This window comes from Oncorhynchus keta, unplaced genomic scaffold (genome assembly GCF_023373465.1).
Source record: "Oncorhynchus keta strain PuntledgeMale-10-30-2019 unplaced genomic scaffold, Oket_V2 Un_contig_24684_pilon_pilon, whole genome shotgun sequence".
Classification (NCBI taxonomy): Eukaryota; Metazoa; Chordata; class Actinopteri; order Salmoniformes; family Salmonidae; genus Oncorhynchus; species Oncorhynchus keta.
Genome location: NW_026284050.1, coordinates 1 through 18,911, shown reverse-complemented (window position 1 = coordinate 18,911; position 18,911 = coordinate 1). Strand labels below are relative to the sequence as shown.

Sequence of the window (18,911 nt, the reverse complement as noted above, 5' to 3'; positions counted from 1 at the left end):
AGCTCCTCTCTCTCTCTAGTCTCTACCCTCAGATGAACAATAACCTCCCATCAGCTCCTCTCTCTCTCTAGTCTCTACCCTCAGATGAACAATAACCTCCCATCAGCTCCTCTATCTCTCTAGTCTCTACCCTCAGATGAACAATAACCTCCCATCAGCTCCTCTCTCTCTAGTCTATACCCTCAGATGAACAATACTCCCATCAGCTCCTCTCTCTCTCTAGTCTATACCCTCAGATGAACAATAACCTCCCATCAGCTCCTCTCTCTAGTCTCCCTCAGAGTCTATACCCTCAGATGAACAATAACCTCCCATCAGCTCCTCTCTCTCTCTAGTCTATACCCTCAGATGAACAATAACCTCCCATCAGCTCCTCTCTCTCTAGTCTATACCCTCAGATGAACAATAACCTCCCATCAGCTCCTCTCTCTCTCCTCAGATGAACAATCTCCCATACCCTCAGATGAACCCTCAGATGAACCTCCCATCAGCTCCTCTCTCTCCCTAGTCTATACCCTCAGATGAACAATAACCTCCCATCAGCTCCTCTCTCTCTCTAGTCTATACCCTCAGATGAACAATAACCTCCCATCAGCTCCTCTCTCTCTAGTCTATACACTCAGATGAACAATAACCTCCCATCAGCTCCTCTCTCTCTCTAGTCTATACCCTCAGATGAACAATAACCTCCCATCAGCTCCTCTCTCTCTCTAGTCTATACCCTCAGATGAACAATAACCTCCCATCAGCTCCTCTCTCTCTCTCTAGTCTATACCCTCAGATGAACAATAACCTCCCATCAGCTCCTCTCTCTCTCTAGTCTATACCCTCAGATGAACAATAACCTCCCATCAGCTCCTCTCTCTCTCTAGTCTACACCCTCAGATGAACAATAACCTCCCATCAGCTCCTCTCTCTCTCTAGTCTCTACTCCCCTCAGATGAACAATAACCTCCCATCAGCTCCTCTCTCTCTCTAGTCTATACCCTCAGATGAACAATAACCTCCCATCAGCTCCTCTCTCTCTCTAGTCTCTACCCTCAGATGAACAATAACCTCCCATCAGCTCCTCTCTCTCTCTAGTCTATACCCTCAGATGAACAATAACCTCCCATCAGCTCCTCTCTCTCTAGTCTCTACCCTCAGATGAACAATAACCTCCCATCAGCTCCTCTCTCTCTCTAGTCTATACCCTCAGATGAACAATAACCTCCCATCAGCTCCTCTCTCTCTCTAGTCTATACCCTCAGATGAACAATAACCTCCCATCAGCTCCTCTCTCTCTAGTCTCTACCCTCAGATGAACAATAACCTCCCATCAGCTCCTCTCTCTCTCTAGTCTCTACCCTCAGATGAACAATAACCTCCCATCAGCTCCTCTCTCTCTAGTCTATACCCTCAGATGAACAATAACCTCCCATCAGCTCCTCTCTCTAGTCTCTACCCTCAGATGAACAATAACCTCCCATCAGCTCCTCTCTCTCTAGTCTCTACCCTCAGATCTAACTCCCACCTCCTCAGAGATGAACAATAACCTCCCATCAGCTCCTCTCTCTCTCTAGTCTCTACCCTCAGATGAACAATAACCTCCCATCAGCTCCTCTATCTCTCTAGTCTATACCCTCAGATGAACAATAACCTCCCATCAGCTCCTCTCTCGCTCTAGTCTCTACCCTCAGATGAACAATAACCTCCCATCAGCTCCTCTCTCTCTAGTCTATACCCTCAGATGAACAATAACCTCCCATCAGCTCCTCTCTCTCTCTAGTCTATACCCTCAGATGAACAATAACCTCCCATCAGCTCCTCTCTTTCTAGTCTACACCCTCAGATGAACAATAACCTCCCATCAGCTCCTCTCTCTCTCTAGTCTCTACCCTCAGATGAACAATAACCTCCCATCAGCTCCTCTCTCTAGTCTATACCCTCAGATGAACAATAACCTCCCATCAGCTCCTCTCTCTAGTCTATACCGTCAGATGAACAATAATCTCCCATCAGCTCCTCTCTCTAGTCTCTACCCTCAGATGAACAATAACCTCCCATCAGCTCCTCTCTCTAGTCTCTACCCTCAGATGAACAATAACCTCCCACCAGCTCCTCTCTCTCTCTAGTCTATACCCTCAGATGAACAATAACCTCCCATCAGCTCCTCTCTCTAGTCTATACCCTCAGATGAACAATAATCTCCCATCAGCTCCTCTCTCTAGTCTATACCCTCAGATGAACAATAACCTCCCATCAGCTCCTCTCTCTCTAGTCTATACCCTCAGATGAACAGTAACCTCCCATCAGCTCCTCTCTCTCTCTAGTCTATACCCTCAGATGAACAATAACCTCCCATCAGCTCCTCTCTCTAGTCTATACCCTCAGATGAACAATAACCTCCCATCAGCTCCTCTCTCTCTCTAGTCTACACCCTCAGATGAACAATAACCTCCCATCAGCTCCTCTCTCTCTCTAGTCTATACCCTCAGATGAACAATAACCTCCCATCAGCTCCTCTCTCTCTCTAGTCTATACCCTCAGATGAACAATAACCTCCCATCAGCTCCTCTCTCTCTAGTCTATACCCTCAGATGAACAATAACCTCCCATCAGCTCCTCTCTCTCTCTAGTCTACACCCTCAGATGAACAATAACCTCCCATCAGCTCTAGTCTATAGCCTCAGATGAACAATAACCTCCCATCAGCTTCTCTCTCTCTAGTCTATACCCTCAGATGAACAATAACCTCCCATCAGCTCCTCTCTCTCTCTAGTCTACACCCTCAGATGAACAATAACCTCCCATCTGTGAATCAAGGCCAGAAACAAAGTCTTTCAGCTGTCTGGGTTTACACATCACTTAACAGCCAGGGCTATTTAATGGCTGTCTAATGGCAAAGTACAACTAAAAACACAAATCTTTTTTATTTAACCTTTATTTAAGTACGCAAGTCGGTTAAGAACAAATTCTTATTCATCATGACTGCCTACCCCGGCCAAACCCGGACAACTATAAGCACTATAATGCCAAGGACTGACATGAATAACAGGCATGTTGTTTTCCTTTGAACAGATGACGCTTCATTTTGTCTCACATAAATCACTGAAAGTGAATCTCCTTCTAGTTGTTATCTCGCTCCCTCTACTCTGCTAGGCATGAGCCTGCAACTCTCATCAGGGTAGCCTAGTGGTTAGAGCGTTGGACTAGTAACCGGAAGGTTGCAAGTTCAAACCCCCGAGCTGACAAGGTACAAATCTGTCATTCTGCCCCTGAACAAGGCAGTTAACCCACTGTTCCCCCGTAGGCCGTCATTTAAAATAAGAATTTGGTCTTAACTGACTTGCCTAGTTAAATAAAGGTTCAAAAAACCTTTAATGAACCTCTCCAGCATTGCACTTCATCATTTATTTCCTTATAGAATCATAGCCACGTGAAGGGTTCTGAACGAGCTGCAGCACCCTGATTAATGGAAATACATTTACCAAAATAAATCATTCAGAACAGCCTAGTACAGCATGAGAAGGACTATCATTTAGCCACAGAGGACCACTAGCTGTGGACTGTAGCCCAATAAAAAGGACTATCATTTAGCCACAGAGGACCGCTAGCTGTGGACTGTAGCCCAATAAAAGGACTATCATTTAGCCACAGAGGACCACTAGCTGTGGACTGTAGCCCAATAAAAGGACTATCATTTAGCCACAGAGGACCACTAGCTGTGGACTGTAGCCCAATAAAAAGGACTATCATTTAGCCACAGAGGACCACTGGCTGTGGACTGTATCCCAATAAAAGGACTATCATTTAGCCACAGAGGACCACTAGCTGTGGACTGTAGCCCAATAAAAGGACTATCATTTAGCCACAGAGGACCACTAGCTGTGGACTGTAGCCCAATAAAAGGACTATCATTTAGCCACAGAGGACCACTAGCTGTGGACTGTAGCCCAATAAAAGGACTATCATTTAGCCACAGAGGACCACTAGCTGTGGAATGTATCCCAATAAAAGGACTATCATTTAGCCACAGAGGACCACTAGCTGTGGACTGTAGCCCAATAAAAGGACTATCATTTAGCCACAGAGGACCGCTAGCTGTGGACTGTAGCCCAATAAAAGGACTATCATTTAGCCACAGAGGACCGCTAGCTGTGGACTGTAGCCCAATAAAAGGACTATCATTTAGCCACAGAGGACCGCTAGCTGTGGACTGTAGCCCAATAAAAATGACTATCATTTAGCCACAGAGGACCACTAGCTGTGGACTGTATCCCAATAAAAGGACTATCATTTAGCCACAGAGGACCACTAGCTGTGGACTGTATCCCAATAAAAGGACTATCATTTAGCCACAGAGGACCACTAGCTGTGGACTGTAGCCCAATAAAAGGACTATCATTTAGCCACAGAGGACCACTAGCTGTGGACTGTAGCCCAATAAAAGGACTATCATTTAGCCACAGAGGACCGCTAGCTGTGGACTGTAGCCCAATAAAAGGACTATCATTTAGCCACAGAGGACCGCTAGCTGTGGACTGTATCCCAATAAAAAGGACTATCATTTAGCCACAGAGGACCACTAGCTGTGGACTGTAGCCCAATAAAAGGACTATCATTTAGCCACAGAGGACCACTAGCTGTGGACTGTATCCCAATAAAAGGACTATCATTTAGCCACAGAGGACCACTAGCTGTGGACTGTAGCCCAATAAAAGGACTATCATTTAGCCACAGAGGACCACTAGCTGTGGACTGTATCCCAATAAAAAGGACTATCATTTAGCCACAGAGGACCGCTAGCTGTGGACTGTAGCCCAATAAAAGGACTATCATTTAGCCACAGAGGACCGCTAGCTGTGGACTGTAGCCCAATAAAAGGACTATCATTTAGCCACAGAGGACCGCTAGCTGTGGACTGTATCCCAATAAAAGGACTATCATTTAGCCACAGAGGACCACTAGCTGTGGACTGTAGCCCAATAAAAGGACTATCATTTAGCCACAGAGGACCACTAGCTGTGGACTGTAGCCCAATAAAAGGACTATCATTTAGCCACAGAGGACCGCTAGCTGTGGACTGTAGCCCAATAAAAAGGACTATCATTTAGCCACAGAGGACCACTAGCTGTGGACTGTAGCCCAATAAAAGGACTATCATTTAGCCACAGAGGACCACTAGCTGTGGACTGTAGCCCAATAAAAGGACTATCATTTAGCCACAGAGGACCACTAGCTGTGGACTGTAGCCCAATAAAAGGACTATCATTTAGCCACAGAGGACCACTAGCTGTGGACTGTAGCCCAATAAAAAGGACTATCATTTAGCCACAGAGGACCACTAGCTGTGGACTGTAACCCAATAAAAGGACTATCATTTAGCCACAGAGGACCACTAGCTGTGGACTGTAGCCCAATAAAAGGACTATCATTTAGCCACAGAGGACCACTAGCTGTGGACTGTAGCCCAATAAAAGGACTATCATTTAGCCACAGAGGACCACTAGCTGTGGACTGTAGCCCAATAAAAGGACTATCATTTAGCCACAGAGGACCACTAGCTGTGGACTGTAGCCCAATAAAAGGACTATCATTTAGCCACAGAGGACCACTAGCTGTGGACTGTAGCCCAATAAAAGGACTATCATTTAGCCACAGAGGACCACTAGCTGTGGACTGTAGCCCAATAAAAGGACTATCATTTAGCCACAGAGGACCACTAGCTGTGGACTGTAGCCCAATAAAAGGACTATCATTTAGCCACAGAGGACCACTAGCTGTGGACTGTAGCCCAATAAAAGAAAGAGCCTACAGTCGGGAACGTGAGGCAAATCTGTCAGTGAAAACACAGGTTGGAAAGTAAATGGCTCCTGCTGAAAACACTCTGCTGTCGGCTACCAACATATTAAAAGGTAACATTTTTAAAAATTAGATCTACTTCCAAATATTGTTTTACAAGAAGAGAGAAAGAAGCTTTTGACATGAGCGCGTCGTCAATCACCAGAGAGTGAGCTGCTCATCAGTGAGTGATTTAGTGAAACTGGGCTCCCGAGTGACGCAGCGGTCTCAAGCACTGCATCTTAGTGCAAGCGGCATCACCACAGTCCCTGGATCGAATCCAGGCTGTATCACATCCGGCCGTGATTGGGAGTCCCATACAATTGGTCCAGCGTCGTCGGGTTTGGCGGTGTAGACCGTCATTGTAAATAAGAATTTGTTCTTAACTGACTAGTTAAATAAAAGGTAACATAAAAAAGGACTATAATTTCCTCCTCATATTGTAACCTACAACGTGTCTCCACACACCGAGGCCTGGACTAGTGATGGATTCAAGACGAGGTTCATTTATTTTTTAAACCCTTTTTCTCCCCAATCTCGTGGTGTCCAATTGTTTAGTAGCTACTATCTTGTCTCATCGCTACAACTCCTGTACGGGAGAGACGAACCAACCCAACCAAGCTGCACTGCTTCTTTAACACAGCGCGCATCCAACCCGGAAGCCAGCCACACCAATGTGTCGGAGGAAACACCGTGCACCTGGAAACCTTGGTTAGCGTGCACTGCGCCCGGCCCGCCACAGGAGTCGCTGGTACGCGATGAGACAAGGATTTCCCTACCGGCCAAACCCTCCCTAACCCGGGCGACGCTAGGCCAATTGTGCGTCGCCCCACGGACCTCCCGGTCGCGGCCGGTGACGACAGACCCTGGGCGCGAACCCAGAGTCTCTGGTGGCGCAGCTAGAGCTGCCACCCGGGAGGCCACGGTGGTTTTATTGATCTCAGATTCTCAGTGTCATAGTAGCCTGCCGTCTCCATCAGGTGTGTGGTATTAAAACAAGATTCTATCAGTCTCCATCAGGTGTGTGGTATTAAAACAAGATTCTGTCAGTCTCCATCAGGTGTGTGGTATTAAAACAAGATTCTGTCAGTCTCCATCAGGTGTGTGGTATTAAAACAAGATTCTGTCAGTCTCCATCAGGTGTGTGGTATTAAAACAAGATTCTGTCAGTCTCCATCAGGTGTGTGGTATTAAAACAAGATTCTGTCAGTCTCCATCAGGTGTGTGGTATTAAAACAAGATTCTATCAGTCTCCATCAGGTGTGTGGTATTAAAACAAGATTCTGTCAGTCTCCATCAGGTGTGTGGTATTAAAACAAGATTCTGTCAGTCTCCATCAGGTGTGTGGTATTAAAACAAGATTATGTCAGTCTCCATCAGGTGTGTGGTATTAAAACAAGATTCTGTCAGTCTCCATCAGGTGTGTGGTATTAAAACAAGATTCTGTCAGTCTCCATCAGGTGTGTGGTATTAAAACAAGATTCTGTCAGTCTCCATCAGGTGTGTGGTATTAAAACAAGATTCTGTCAGTCTCCATCAGGTGTGTGGTATTAAAACAAGATTCTGTCAGTCTCCATCAGGTGTGTGGTATTAAAACAAGATTCTATCAGTCTCCATCAGGTGTGTGGTATTAAAACAAGATTATATCAGTCTCCATCAGGTGTGTGGTATTAAAACAAGATTCTATCAGTCTCCATCAGGTGTGTGGTATTAAAACAAGATTCTGTCAGTCTCCATCAGGTGTGTGGTATTAAAACAAGATTCTGTCAGTCTCCATCAGGTGTGTGGTATTAAAACAAGATTCTGTCAGTCTCCATCAGGTGTGTGGTATTAAAACAAGATTATGTCAGTCTCCATCAGGTGTGTGGTATTAAAACAAGATTCTGTCAGTCTCCATCAGGTGTGTGGTATTAAAACAAGATTCTATCAGTCTCCATCAGGTGTGTGGTATTAAAACAAGATTCTGTCAGTCTCCATCAGGTGTGATATTATAACAAGATTCTATCAGTCTCCATCAGGTGTGATATTATAACAAGATTCTGTCAGTCTCCATCAGGTGTGTGGTATTAAAACAAGATTCTATCAGTCTCCATCAGGTGTGTGGTATTAAAACAAGATTCTGTCAGTCTCCATCAGGTGTGTGGTATTAAAACAAGATTCTATCAGTCTCCATCAGGTGTGTGGTATTAAAACAAGATTATGTCAGTCTCCATCAGGTGTGTGGTATTAAAACAAGATTCTGTCAGTCTCCATCAGGTGTGTGGTATTAAAACAAGATTCTGTCAGTCTCCATCAGGTGTGTGGTATTAAAACAAGATTCTGTCAGTCTCCATCAGGTGTGTGGTATTAAAACAAGATTCTGTCAGTCTCCATCAGGTGTGTGGTATTAAAACAAGATTCTATCAGTCTCCATCAGGTGTGTGGTATTAAAACAAGATTATATCAGTCTCCATCAGGTGTGTGGTATTAAAACAAGATTCTGTCAGTCTCCATCAGGTGTGTGGTATTAAAACAAGATTCTGTCAGTCTCCATCAGGTGTGTGGTATTAAAACAAGATTCTGTCAGTCTCCATCAGGTGTGTGGTATTAAAACAAGATTCTGTCAGTCTCCATCAGGTGTGTGGTATTAAAACAAGATTCTGTCAGTCTCCATCAGGTGTGATATTATAACAAGATTCTGTCAGTCTCCATCAGGTGTGATATTATAACAAGATTCTGTCAGTCTCCATCAGGTGTGTGGTATTAAAACAAGATTCTGTCAGTCTCCATCAGGTGTGATATTATAACAAGATTCTATCAGTCTCCATCAGGTGTGATATTATAACAAGATTCTGTCAGTCTCCATCAGGTGTGATATTATAACAAGATTCTGTCAGTCTCCATCAGGTGTGATATTATAACAAGATTCTGTCAGTCTCCATCAGGTGTGTGGTATTAAAACAAGATTCTATCAGTCTCCATCAGGTGTGTGGTATTAAAACAAGATTATATCAGTCTCCATCAGGTGTGTGGTATTAAAACAAGATTCTGTCAGTCTCCATCAGGTGTGTGGTATTAAAACAAGATTCTGTCAGTCTCCATCAGGTGTGTGGTATTAAAACAAGATTCTATCAGTCTCCATCAGGTGTGTGGTATTAAAACAAGATTCTGTCAGTCTCCATCAGGTGTGTGGTATTAAAACAAGATTCTGTCAGTCTCCATCAGGTGTGTGGTATTAAAACAAGATTCTGTCAGTCTCCATCAGGTGTGATATTATAACAAGATTCTGTCAGTCTCCATCAGGTGTGTGGTATTAAAACAAGATTCTGTCAGTCTCCATCAGGTGTGATATTATAACAAGATTCTGTCAGTCTCCATCAGGTGTGATATTATAACAAGATTCTGTCAGTCTCCATCAGGTGTGTGGTATTAAAACAAGATTCTGTCAGTCTCCATCAGGTGTGATATTATAACAAGATTCTATCAGTCTCCATCAGGTGTGTGGTATTAAAACAAGATTCTATCAGTCTCCATCAGGTGTGTGGTATTAAAACAAGATTCTATCAGTCTCCATCAGGTGTGTGGTATTAAAACAAGATTCTGTCAGTCTCCATCAGGTGTGATATTATAACAAGATTCTGTCAGTCTCCATCAGGTGTGTGGTATTAAAACAAGATTCTGTCAGTCTCCATCAGGTGTGATATTATAACAAGATTCTGTCAGTCTCCATCAGGTGTGTGTATTAAAACAAGATTCTATCAGTCTCCATCAGGTGTGTGGTATTAAAACAAGATTATATCAGTCTCCATCAGGTGTGTGGTATTAAAACAAGATTCTGTCAGTCTCCATCAGGTGTGATATTATAACAAGATTCTGTCAGTCTCCATCAGGTGTGTGGTATTAAAACAAGATTCTGTCAGTCTCCATCAGGTGTGTGGTATTAAAACAAGATTCTGTCAGTCTCCATCAGGTGTGTGGTATTAAAACAAGATTCTGTCAGTCTCCATCAGGTGTGTGGTATTAAAACAAGATTCTGTCAGTCTCCATCAGGTGTGTGGTATTAAAACAAGATTCTATCAGTCTCCATCAGGTGTGTGGTATTAAAACAAGATTCTGTCAGTCTCCATCAGGTGTGTGGTATTAAAACAAGATTCTATCAGTCTCCATCAGGTGTGTGGTATTAAAACAAGATTCTGTCAGTCTCCATCAGGTGTGTGGTATTAAAACAAGATTCTGTCAGTCTCCATCAGGTGTGTGGTATTAAAACAAGATTCTGTCAGTCTCCATCAGGTGTGATATTATAACAAGATTCTGTCAGTCTCCAGTCATGTAAAAAGACAACTCCATGTAATGTGTTTATAAAGGCCAACATTTTCCCAGGACCCCGGGCTACTAAAAATGTCCCCATGTGTGGAATGTCAGTAAGTGTCTCTACTCCACTGCTCTATGCCAATACGGTGATATGCATGCAATGCTTTATTAGAAAAGGTGAATTATTTTCTCTCTCATACATTCTGCTACCTCAGAACTCCCCAGGTCAGCCCACTCTCACGCTCACATTGACAAATGAAGCACTGGGCTCTTAAAATGATGACTCTAGTCTAGTGGACATGCCATCAAATAGACCTGGCAGTTTCTGACGGCGTAACGACAGTGGAATTGAAGAAGCAGCTTTGTGCATCTTGGTAAACTGTCAGGCAGCATCACACCGTAATGAGAACCTCAAGGCGTACAGAATAATAATCCCACATCACAGATAAGAGGACAATGCCACTGGAGGACTGCTGCTGTAAAGGCTTTTCTACTGAGGTGCAGGAAGGCTTAAGCAGCAATGACAGTACATCGCTTTCTGTACACGTTTCTATGAAGTATCCAATTTCCCCCACAGATGTGAATATTTTATGATATATAACGTCAATGGGTCATACAGTGGGGCAAAAAAGTATTTAGTCAGCCACCAATTGTGCAAGTTCTCCCACTTAAAAAGATGAGAGAGGCCTGTAATTTTCATCAGTTTGTCATACAGTGCATTTGGAAAGTATTCAGACCCAATGACTTTCTCCACATTTTGATTACGATACAGCGTTATTCTAAAATGGATTCGTTTTTTATTCCCTCGTTAATCTACACACAATATCCCATAATGACAAAGCAAAAACAGATAGATGTTTTTGGAAAATATATATATAATTTTTAAATGTCTGAAATGTCACATTTCCCACAGTATTCTGACCCTGCTGCTTGTTTTTCCTGGGCCGGTATGATACTATGTTATGATACTGAGGAATCCATCTGGACGCAACACAGTGGTGCATCAAGGGGTGAACCTGTTTTTATATCAGACAATAACTCAGGGATATAGAGTTGGCGGATGGTTGTCAAATGAAGTGGAGTACTAGCCAGGACGAATGACCACAACGTTATTATGTTGTAAAATCCTGAGGTCAGAGAGAACGGAAAACCTACCTCTTTTTCTTCTTGTAGTTCTCCAGCTGCAGGACCTGGAAGTGTCTGAAGCGCTGCTGCTCACACTGACCACACAGGTTGTCCAGGTACATCAGCCGGCTCTCCAGCTCCTCAAAGTCTGCCTCCAGGTGGGCTGTATGTGGCAGAGGGGGAGGGAACATATTACATTTAGTCATTTCAGTCATCCAGAGAGACTTACATGAGCAGTTAGAGTTAAGTGCCTTGCTCAAGAGCACATCGGCAGATTCAAACCAGCAACCTTTCAGTTACTGTCCCAACGCTTTTTACTGCTAGGCTACCTGATGGAACTATTGTCATGACAACTTCATTGTGCTATGAAGCTGTATCTCATTGTTGTGCCTGTCCAACTGCTGCTGGGAGACTGTTGTGCCTGTCCAACTGCTGCTGGGAGACTGTTGCCAGACTCTGTCCAACTGCTGCTGGGAGACTGTTGTGCCTGTCCAACTGCTGCTGGGAGACTGTTGCTGTCCAGAGACTGTTGCCAGACTCTGTCCAACTGCTGCTGGGAGACTGTTGCCAGACTCTGTCCAACTGCTGCTGGGAGACTGTTGCTGTCCAACTGCTGCTGGGAGACTGTTGCCAGACTCTGTCCAACTGCTGCTGGGAGACTGTTGCCAGACTCTGTCCAACTGCTGCTGGGAGACTGTTGCCAGACTCTGTCCAACTGCTGCTGGGAGACTGTTGCCAGACTCTGTCCAACTGCTGCTGGGAGACTGTTGCCAGACTCTGTCCAACTGCTGCTGGGAGACTGTTGCCAGACTCTGTCCAACTGCTGCTGGGAGACTGTTGCCAGACTCTGTCCAACTGCTGCTGGGAGACTGTTGCCAGACTCTGTCCAACTGCTGCTGGGAGACTGTTGTGCCTGTCCAACTGCTGCTGGGAGACTGTTGCCAGACTCTGTCCAACTGCTGCTGGGAGACTGTTGCCAGACTCTGTCCAACTGCTGCTGGGAGACTGTTGCCAGACTCTGTCCAACTGCTGCTGGGAGACTGTTGCCAGACTCTGTCCAACTGCTGCTGGGAGACTGTTGCCAGACTCTGTCCAACTGCTGCTGGGAGACTGTTGCCAGACTCTGTCCAACTGCTGCTGGGAGACTGTTGCCTGCTGCTGGGAGACTGTTGCCACTCTGTCCAACTGCTGCTGGGAGACTGTTGTGTCTGTCCAACTGCTGCTGGGAGACTGTTGCCAGACTCTGTCCAACTGCTGCTGGGAGACTGTTGCCAGACTCTGTCCAACTGCTGCTGGGAGACTGTTGCCAGACTCTGTCCAACTGCTGCTGGGAGACTGTTGCCAGACTCTGTCCAACTGCAGCTGGGAGACTGTTGCCAGACTCTGTCCAACTGCTGCTGGGAGACTGTTGCCAGACTCTGTCCAACTGCTGCTGGGAGACTGTTGCCAGACTCTGTCCAACTGCTGCTGGGAGACTGTTGCCAGACTCTGTATAATATTTTCATGTGAATATTTCCAATAAAACACAAAGGAACTATTATTCACTACACTACTGAAACACAAGTGAACACTGACATCTGGTGGTCATATAGGGAAACTGTTTGTATTCGGAGCACAATTTATTAATTAAAATGTTATTTAACTAGGCAAGTCAGTTAAGAACAAATTATTATTTACAATGACAGCCTACCCCGGTCAAACCCTCACCTAACCTTAGACCGCTGCTCCACTCGGGAGCCCAACCACTATCACTGTCCAAAGTCAAAGACAATTAAAAAGGAAATATGCCATTTTTGAGGCATTATCTGGAACTCTATACAGGCCAGGAACAAATCTTACAAATGTCAATATTCTAAATAAAGTTAAATCCACTGAATTATATTCAACTTCTTTCACCTTCCTAGAACACATCTCTCAGTCTGTTCATACTGGAATTTCCCATGTGCTCGCTAGAATTCACATCACGTGCAACTCATTGGCTGAGACAGGAGACACCCATTCTAGAATGATGGAATGAAAGTCCTCAGAGTTCTAAACAATCCAACTACTATCTAACATGGATTACAGCACAACCAGCGCTGAACAGTGAGTTCAAATAAACTACAAATCTAAGGGTTGTTTGCTCTAATGTCCAAATTTTGGGCTTGACAGTTTTGGGCTCAGGCTTGGAGACATCTGGCGAATCAACAGGAAATCAATGGCATTAGGAGAACACACCCTATGGCCAGTGACAAATCACAGTGTACACCACAACAGAGACAGATTATTATCCTGATGAGATCTCTGTCACTACTGACTATTCAGGGCAGGGTAGGAGTCTCCGTCACTACTGACTATTCAGGACAGGGCAGGGGAGGAGGGTTCCAATTCCATGAACAATGTACAAAACTAGAAACTATTTAGAGAAGACCGATTCATACTGGTAAAGGCCGATGCATGGAATAATACAGAAAGTATCGAAGACTACTCCGTGCTGTATGGTATATGATGTGGAAGTAGTTCAAGCTACCTATAGAGGTGATTTGGGAATCTGATTCTGAAGTCAGATTTTATGACAGATCTGTCCCCTTAAGACTATAAACGTGTTGTGTTTCAAACTAGCCATGTGTAAAAATGCTTCCAATCCCCCTTCACCATGTTGGCACCAGTAGCTGTTATTACCCCACTGCCAGCTGAAGCACCACAGGTAACAGGCAGGCCGTGGCAGCTGGTGCCCTACAGTACCACCGCTCTCTCAAGGTGAACACAGCTCAGCCCGTCATAAACACCCCTGACATCAACCTACTCTACAACAAAGATAACAAAAGGTCCCCCAAAATTAATTTTTAATGAAGAGTGGCATTGACATTCAGTAATTGTGACATTTCTCTCACTATAATAGGATCCACTGTTGACTGGTCCTAAAGGTTTCCTGGTGCAGTCTATGATAAGTAGGCTACGTCCTGAATTTCCACCCTCTTCCTCCCAAGTGTGCACTTGGTGTAAGCATTGTCTGGAGAGTTTCCACCATTGTAAAATCCATGCGAGAAAGAGTGTGCAAGTACTCACTTGAGCAGAAGAGTGAAGACTCTAAACTCAGACATAGTGACTCACCGATGCGGTTGGTGCACGTCTCCAGGTCTGTGAGGAAGCCTGGGATCTGCTGTAGTTGTTCCTGTAGTTCCACCACTGCTGCTCTTCTCTTCTCCCAGTGTGCAGACAGCATCACCACCTCTCCATCCACTGTCTGAGACATATAGAGACATACAGACGAGAGAGAGACAGACGAGAGAGAGAAAGAGAAAGACGAGAGAGAGAAGACAGACGAGAGAGAGAGAGACAACGAGAGAGAGAGAGAGAGAGACAGACGAGAGAGAGAAGACAAGAGAGAGACCGAGAGAGAGAGAGAGAAGACAAGAGAGAGAGAGACCGAGAGAGAGAGACAGACGAGAGAGACCGACAGAGAGAGAGAGAGAGAGACAAGAGAGACCGAGAGAGAGAGAGAGAAGAGAGAGAAGACGAGAGAGACCGACGAGAGAGAGAGAGAAGAAGACGAGAGAGACCGACGAGAGAGAGAAGAGAGAGAGAAGACAAGAGAGACCGACGAGAGAGAGAAAGAGAGAGAGACAGAGAGACAGAGAGAGAGACAGACAAGAGAGAGAGAAGACAGACGAGAGAGAGAGAGAGAGAAGACGAGAGAGAGAGAGAGAGAGAGAGAAGAAGAGAGACAGAGAGAGAGAGAGAGAGAGAGAGACAGACGAGAGAGAGAGAGAGAAGAAGACAGACGAGAGAGAGAGAGAGAGAGAGAGAGAAGACAGAGAGAGAGAGAGAGAGAGAAAGACAGACGAGAGAGAGAAGACAGACGAGAGAGAGAGAGAAGACAGACGAGAGAGAGAGAGAAGACAGACAGAGAGAGAGAGAGAAGACAGACGAGAGAGAGAGAGAGAGAGAGACAGACGAGAGAGAGAGAGAGAGACAGACGAGAGAGAGAGAGAGAGACAGACGAGAGAGAGAGAAGAGAGAGAGAGAGAGAAGACGAGAGAGAGAGAGAGACGAGAGAGAGAGAGAGAGAGAGAGAGAGAGACGAGAGAGAGAAGACGAGAGAGAGAGACAGACGAGAGAGAGAAGACAGACGAGAGATGTGCCTATGTATTATTATTGTTGATGTGTAATTCAATGCAAGTCTAATTAATACATTGAGCTATAGTTCATACAAACCTCTCCAGCTTTCGCACAATCTTTAGCTTTTCTGTGGAGAGTCACCCAGGTGTCTTCGTACCTTTGAAAGACAAGAAACTAATGAAAAAACGAGGCACACACACACACAAATGGCACACTATTCCCTATATTGTGCACTAATTTAGACCCTGTGGGACCTGGTCCAAAGAGACCTGTGTGGGACCTGGTCCAAAGACCTGTGGGCCTGGTCACCTGTGGGTCCAAAGAGACCTGTGGGCCCTGGTCCAAAGAGACCTGGTGTGGGCCCCTGGTCCAAAGAGACCTGTGGGGCCTGGGTCCAAAGAGACCTGTGGTGCCTGGTCCAAAGAGACCTGTGGGGCCTGGTCCAAAGAGACCTGTGGGGCCTGGTCCAAGAGACCTGTGGTGCCTGGTCCAAAGTCCAAAGAGACCTGTGGGGCCTGGTCCAAAGAGACCTGTGGGGCCTGGTCCAAAGAGACCTGTGGGGCCTGGTCCAAAGAGACCTGTGGGGCCTGGTCCAAAGGGCCTGGTCCAAGAGACCTGTGGGGCCTGGTCCAAAGAGACCTGTGGGGCCTGGTCCAAAGAGACCTGTGGGGCCTGGTCCAAAGAGACCTGTGGGGCCTGGTCCAAAGAGACCTGTCAAAGGCCTGGTCCAAAGAGACCTGTGGGGCCTGGTCCAAAGAGACCTGTGGGACCTGGTCCAAAGAGACCTGTGGGGCCTGGTCCAAAGAGACCTGTGGGGCCTGGTCCAAAGAGACCTGCCTGGTCCAAAGAGACCTGTGGTGCCTGGTGGTCCAAAGAGACCTGTGGGGCCTGGTCCAGAGACCTGTGGGGCCTGGTCAGAGACCTGTGGGGCCTGGTCCAAAGAGACCTGTGGGGCCTGGTCCAAAGAGACCTGTGGGGCCTGGTCCAAAGAGACCTGTGGGGCCTGGTCCAAAGTTGTATCCAATGAAAGCAACACCTACCGACTGAGCAGTTCTACTCCAGCAGAAAACTGTGTCAGATGTTCATGTCTGTTGAGAGACAGGAAATTAGTCATTAAGGGAAATAGACTATGAAGAGGATATAAGAGAATGAAAGTAGATGTAAATGGATGATTTGACTGGTACTCCTGGGCCGTATTCATAAAGCACCAATCTAAGATCAGGTCCTCTCTGTCCATATAGTCTATATTCATTATGATCTTAAAGGCCAACCTGATATTACATCATCACTCAGTTAAGTTAATAAATAAACTTTTTTTTTAATTTTATGACTCCAACTCTGAGACACTATGGATACAGGCCTGCCTTACCTGTGTTTCTGCTTTACTTTGGCCTCCTTTGATTTGTCACTCAGAGTCTTCATCCTGAAGGGAAATGATAAAGATGTGAGCAGGTAAAACAACATGTATATATGGGACAGCCGTCACAGAAATGTCAATATTCATTGGATGACAGTAGACACTTTGTCTGTCTCCTAAATGGCACCCTATTCTCCATATAGTGAACTAATTTATAGCAGAACCCAAAGTAGTGCATTATATAGGGAGCCATAAATATTTGCAGAGACTTGTTCTGCTTCATTCTTCTGGCATCAGGTTCCAGTCCAGAATGTCTCTCTCACTTCCATCACATGATGGTCAGCTGAATGTAATCAACTTAGCTAGCTGTAGTTAGCTAACTGTATCAATACGCTTTGGCAGCATCTAAATTCATGCTTTTCATTTACTGCCAGCCTGGGTGTGTTTTGTGTTTAGTATTAGCTAGTTGCGCAAAACTTGTTCGGTTGTTTCGTCCCACACAGTTACATCCAGCTAGATAGATAGATAGGATAGCCTTTCAGCCATGCTGGCAAAGAGGGAGAAACTAGCTAGCTAATTAACGGAGATGGGTTTTTAAATTGCTAATACAGAAATGTCAGAACAGGCAGGGTCACAAGACATAGGGCCATGAATGAAGCATTAGCTATAAAAGTAGCTTTAATACAAACCCCGTTGTGAAATCTTGCTGCACCGTCTGCAACCTCTCTTTGAAATTCTCAAACATCTTCCTGGTTTCTTCCAAGCTGCAAATACGTATTTTTTTTATTCTCTTCGCATTAACTGTATTAGCTAGCTTCTTTGTGAATATTCCTCAAGTGCCATGTCAATGTTCAGATTGTATACTTCTTTAAGTAGCTAAAGTCTGATAGACGCTTGTTGTTTGGTCTTTGCTCAGCTGTTTTCCAGTGTCAACATGCAGTGGGGTTGTTGAGTATAATCAGGGTTGCGCAGCTATGCGCAGCCGACATTCTTTCACATAGAACACAGGAAGCCATTCATTAGGTACATCAAAATGTTACAATAACACATTTCTGAATATTTTGAGGATAAAATGATTGTGAGTTTGCATGAATATTTGTGTGTGTAGGGTAGCTTCTAAAAGCGGGTTTTGAATGAATGAACAGGTAACATGGTTAGAATGAACAATCCGGTAGGTGGCGACAAAAACCTTGATTACGTCTGTGCACACTGATTGGTTGTTGAGAAGTTCGTTGAATGAAGGGGGCGGTGTTTTACTCTCCGAGCCATATAAAATCCCACGGTTGTATTTTTGGACACGGCCTGATCAGTCCATGGACTGTAAAGTTTGAATGTTTGTTTTTCCTGTAAAGTGTAAGTGCATCGATAGATTAAACTACTACAGGACAACTATTAAAAACATACAGAGAAATAAAAATGCTTTGCCATATAACGCGACCGGACTCGATGGTGATGGAGGTGGATGTTGATTCGAAGGCTAATGGAGAGGACTGTTTACACAAGGTACCGTTACAGTTATTATCATTCAAGTCTATTTTATTCCATGTTGTTAGTATCTGTGTGTTAGGGTTGCAAATTAATGCAGTTTTAATCATTTGGTTTCTGTAAATATTTTGAGAATTTGAATAAAAGTGAACGTGTACGTGTAACAATGTAACAACAGCGTAGTACATGTAACGTTGTATTTAACTACCAGTCTTGAGGCATTGACTTCTTTAGTGAAGTGGGTTGTTCTATTGTTTTGACTCCACAGGTCTGTCGGAAACTGGGAATAATAGAGGTGGATTACTTTGGGCTTCAGTTCTGTGGAAGCAAAGGAAAGTTTGTGGTTGAATCTCAGGAACAGGATCTCCCAACAGATGGATAACCTGTCTCCCTGCAGACTGAAGCTCAGAGTCAAGTTCTTTGTGGAACCCCATCTGACCCTGCAAGAACAGACAAGGTATGTTTATTGCTGAGGACCTATTGCAGTAGGCACTCTGCCTATTAGCAGCTAACAGTACTGCAAACATTAGATATAAGTGTATTTTTTTAAATGCAATAAGATTAACAAATGTAGTGACAGAACAGAATGGATCAGATAAAATTGAGTTAAACCCGACCCTATCAATCATTAAAACCCTGCTATTTCAGTCAACTTGTAGTTTTCAGCGCATTTAGGATCAATAAATAATATGACCTACTGGCTTCTCTTCCCATCAAGGGGAAGTTTGAC

The 18,911-nt window shown here is 44.8% G+C and overlaps 1 protein-coding gene and 2 long non-coding RNA genes across 6 annotated transcripts in view; all 3 read right to left on the bottom strand.

Moving 5' to 3' along the window:
- Window positions 1-17,670, bottom strand: part of LOC127922136 (dysbindin-A-like) — a 49,987-nt gene extending 32,317 nt beyond the window's left edge. Inside the window, exons 1-6 of the mRNA XM_052505848.1 lie at window positions 17,386-17,670; window positions 16,709-16,762; window positions 16,380-16,427; window positions 15,436-15,496; window positions 14,332-14,464; window positions 11,269-11,401 (exon numbers count right to left, since the gene is read on the bottom strand). Of these exons, the coding sequence (XP_052361808.1) occupies window positions 11,269-11,401; window positions 14,332-14,464; window positions 15,436-15,496; window positions 16,380-16,427; window positions 16,709-16,762; window positions 17,386-17,441 (485 nt within the window). The 5' untranslated portion in view covers window positions 17,442-17,670. The remainder of the gene's footprint in view (window positions 1-11,268; window positions 11,402-14,331; window positions 14,465-15,435; window positions 15,497-16,379; window positions 16,428-16,708; window positions 16,763-17,385) is intronic.
- Window positions 1,092-1,891, bottom strand: LOC127922140 (uncharacterized). Of its 4 annotated transcripts, none has more exons than XR_008110462.1 (3): window positions 1,844-1,891; window positions 1,415-1,462; window positions 1,092-1,158 (listed from the first exon to the last, which is right to left on the bottom strand). It is a non-coding gene; the product is annotated as an uncharacterized LOC127922140 (long non-coding RNA). The 4 variants fall into 4 exon arrangements; XR_008110463.1 differs by lacking the exon at window positions 1,844-1,891 and adding an exon at window positions 1,536-1,583; XR_008110460.1 differs by lacking the exon at window positions 1,092-1,158 and adding an exon at window positions 1,183-1,312.
- Window positions 15,836-16,380, bottom strand: LOC127922137 (uncharacterized). Its single transcript, XR_008110453.1, has 3 exons — window positions 16,262-16,380; window positions 15,955-16,050; window positions 15,836-15,917 (listed from the first exon to the last, which is right to left on the bottom strand). It is a non-coding gene; the product is annotated as an uncharacterized LOC127922137 (long non-coding RNA).
- Window positions 17,671-18,911: the final 1,241 nt, after the last annotated feature.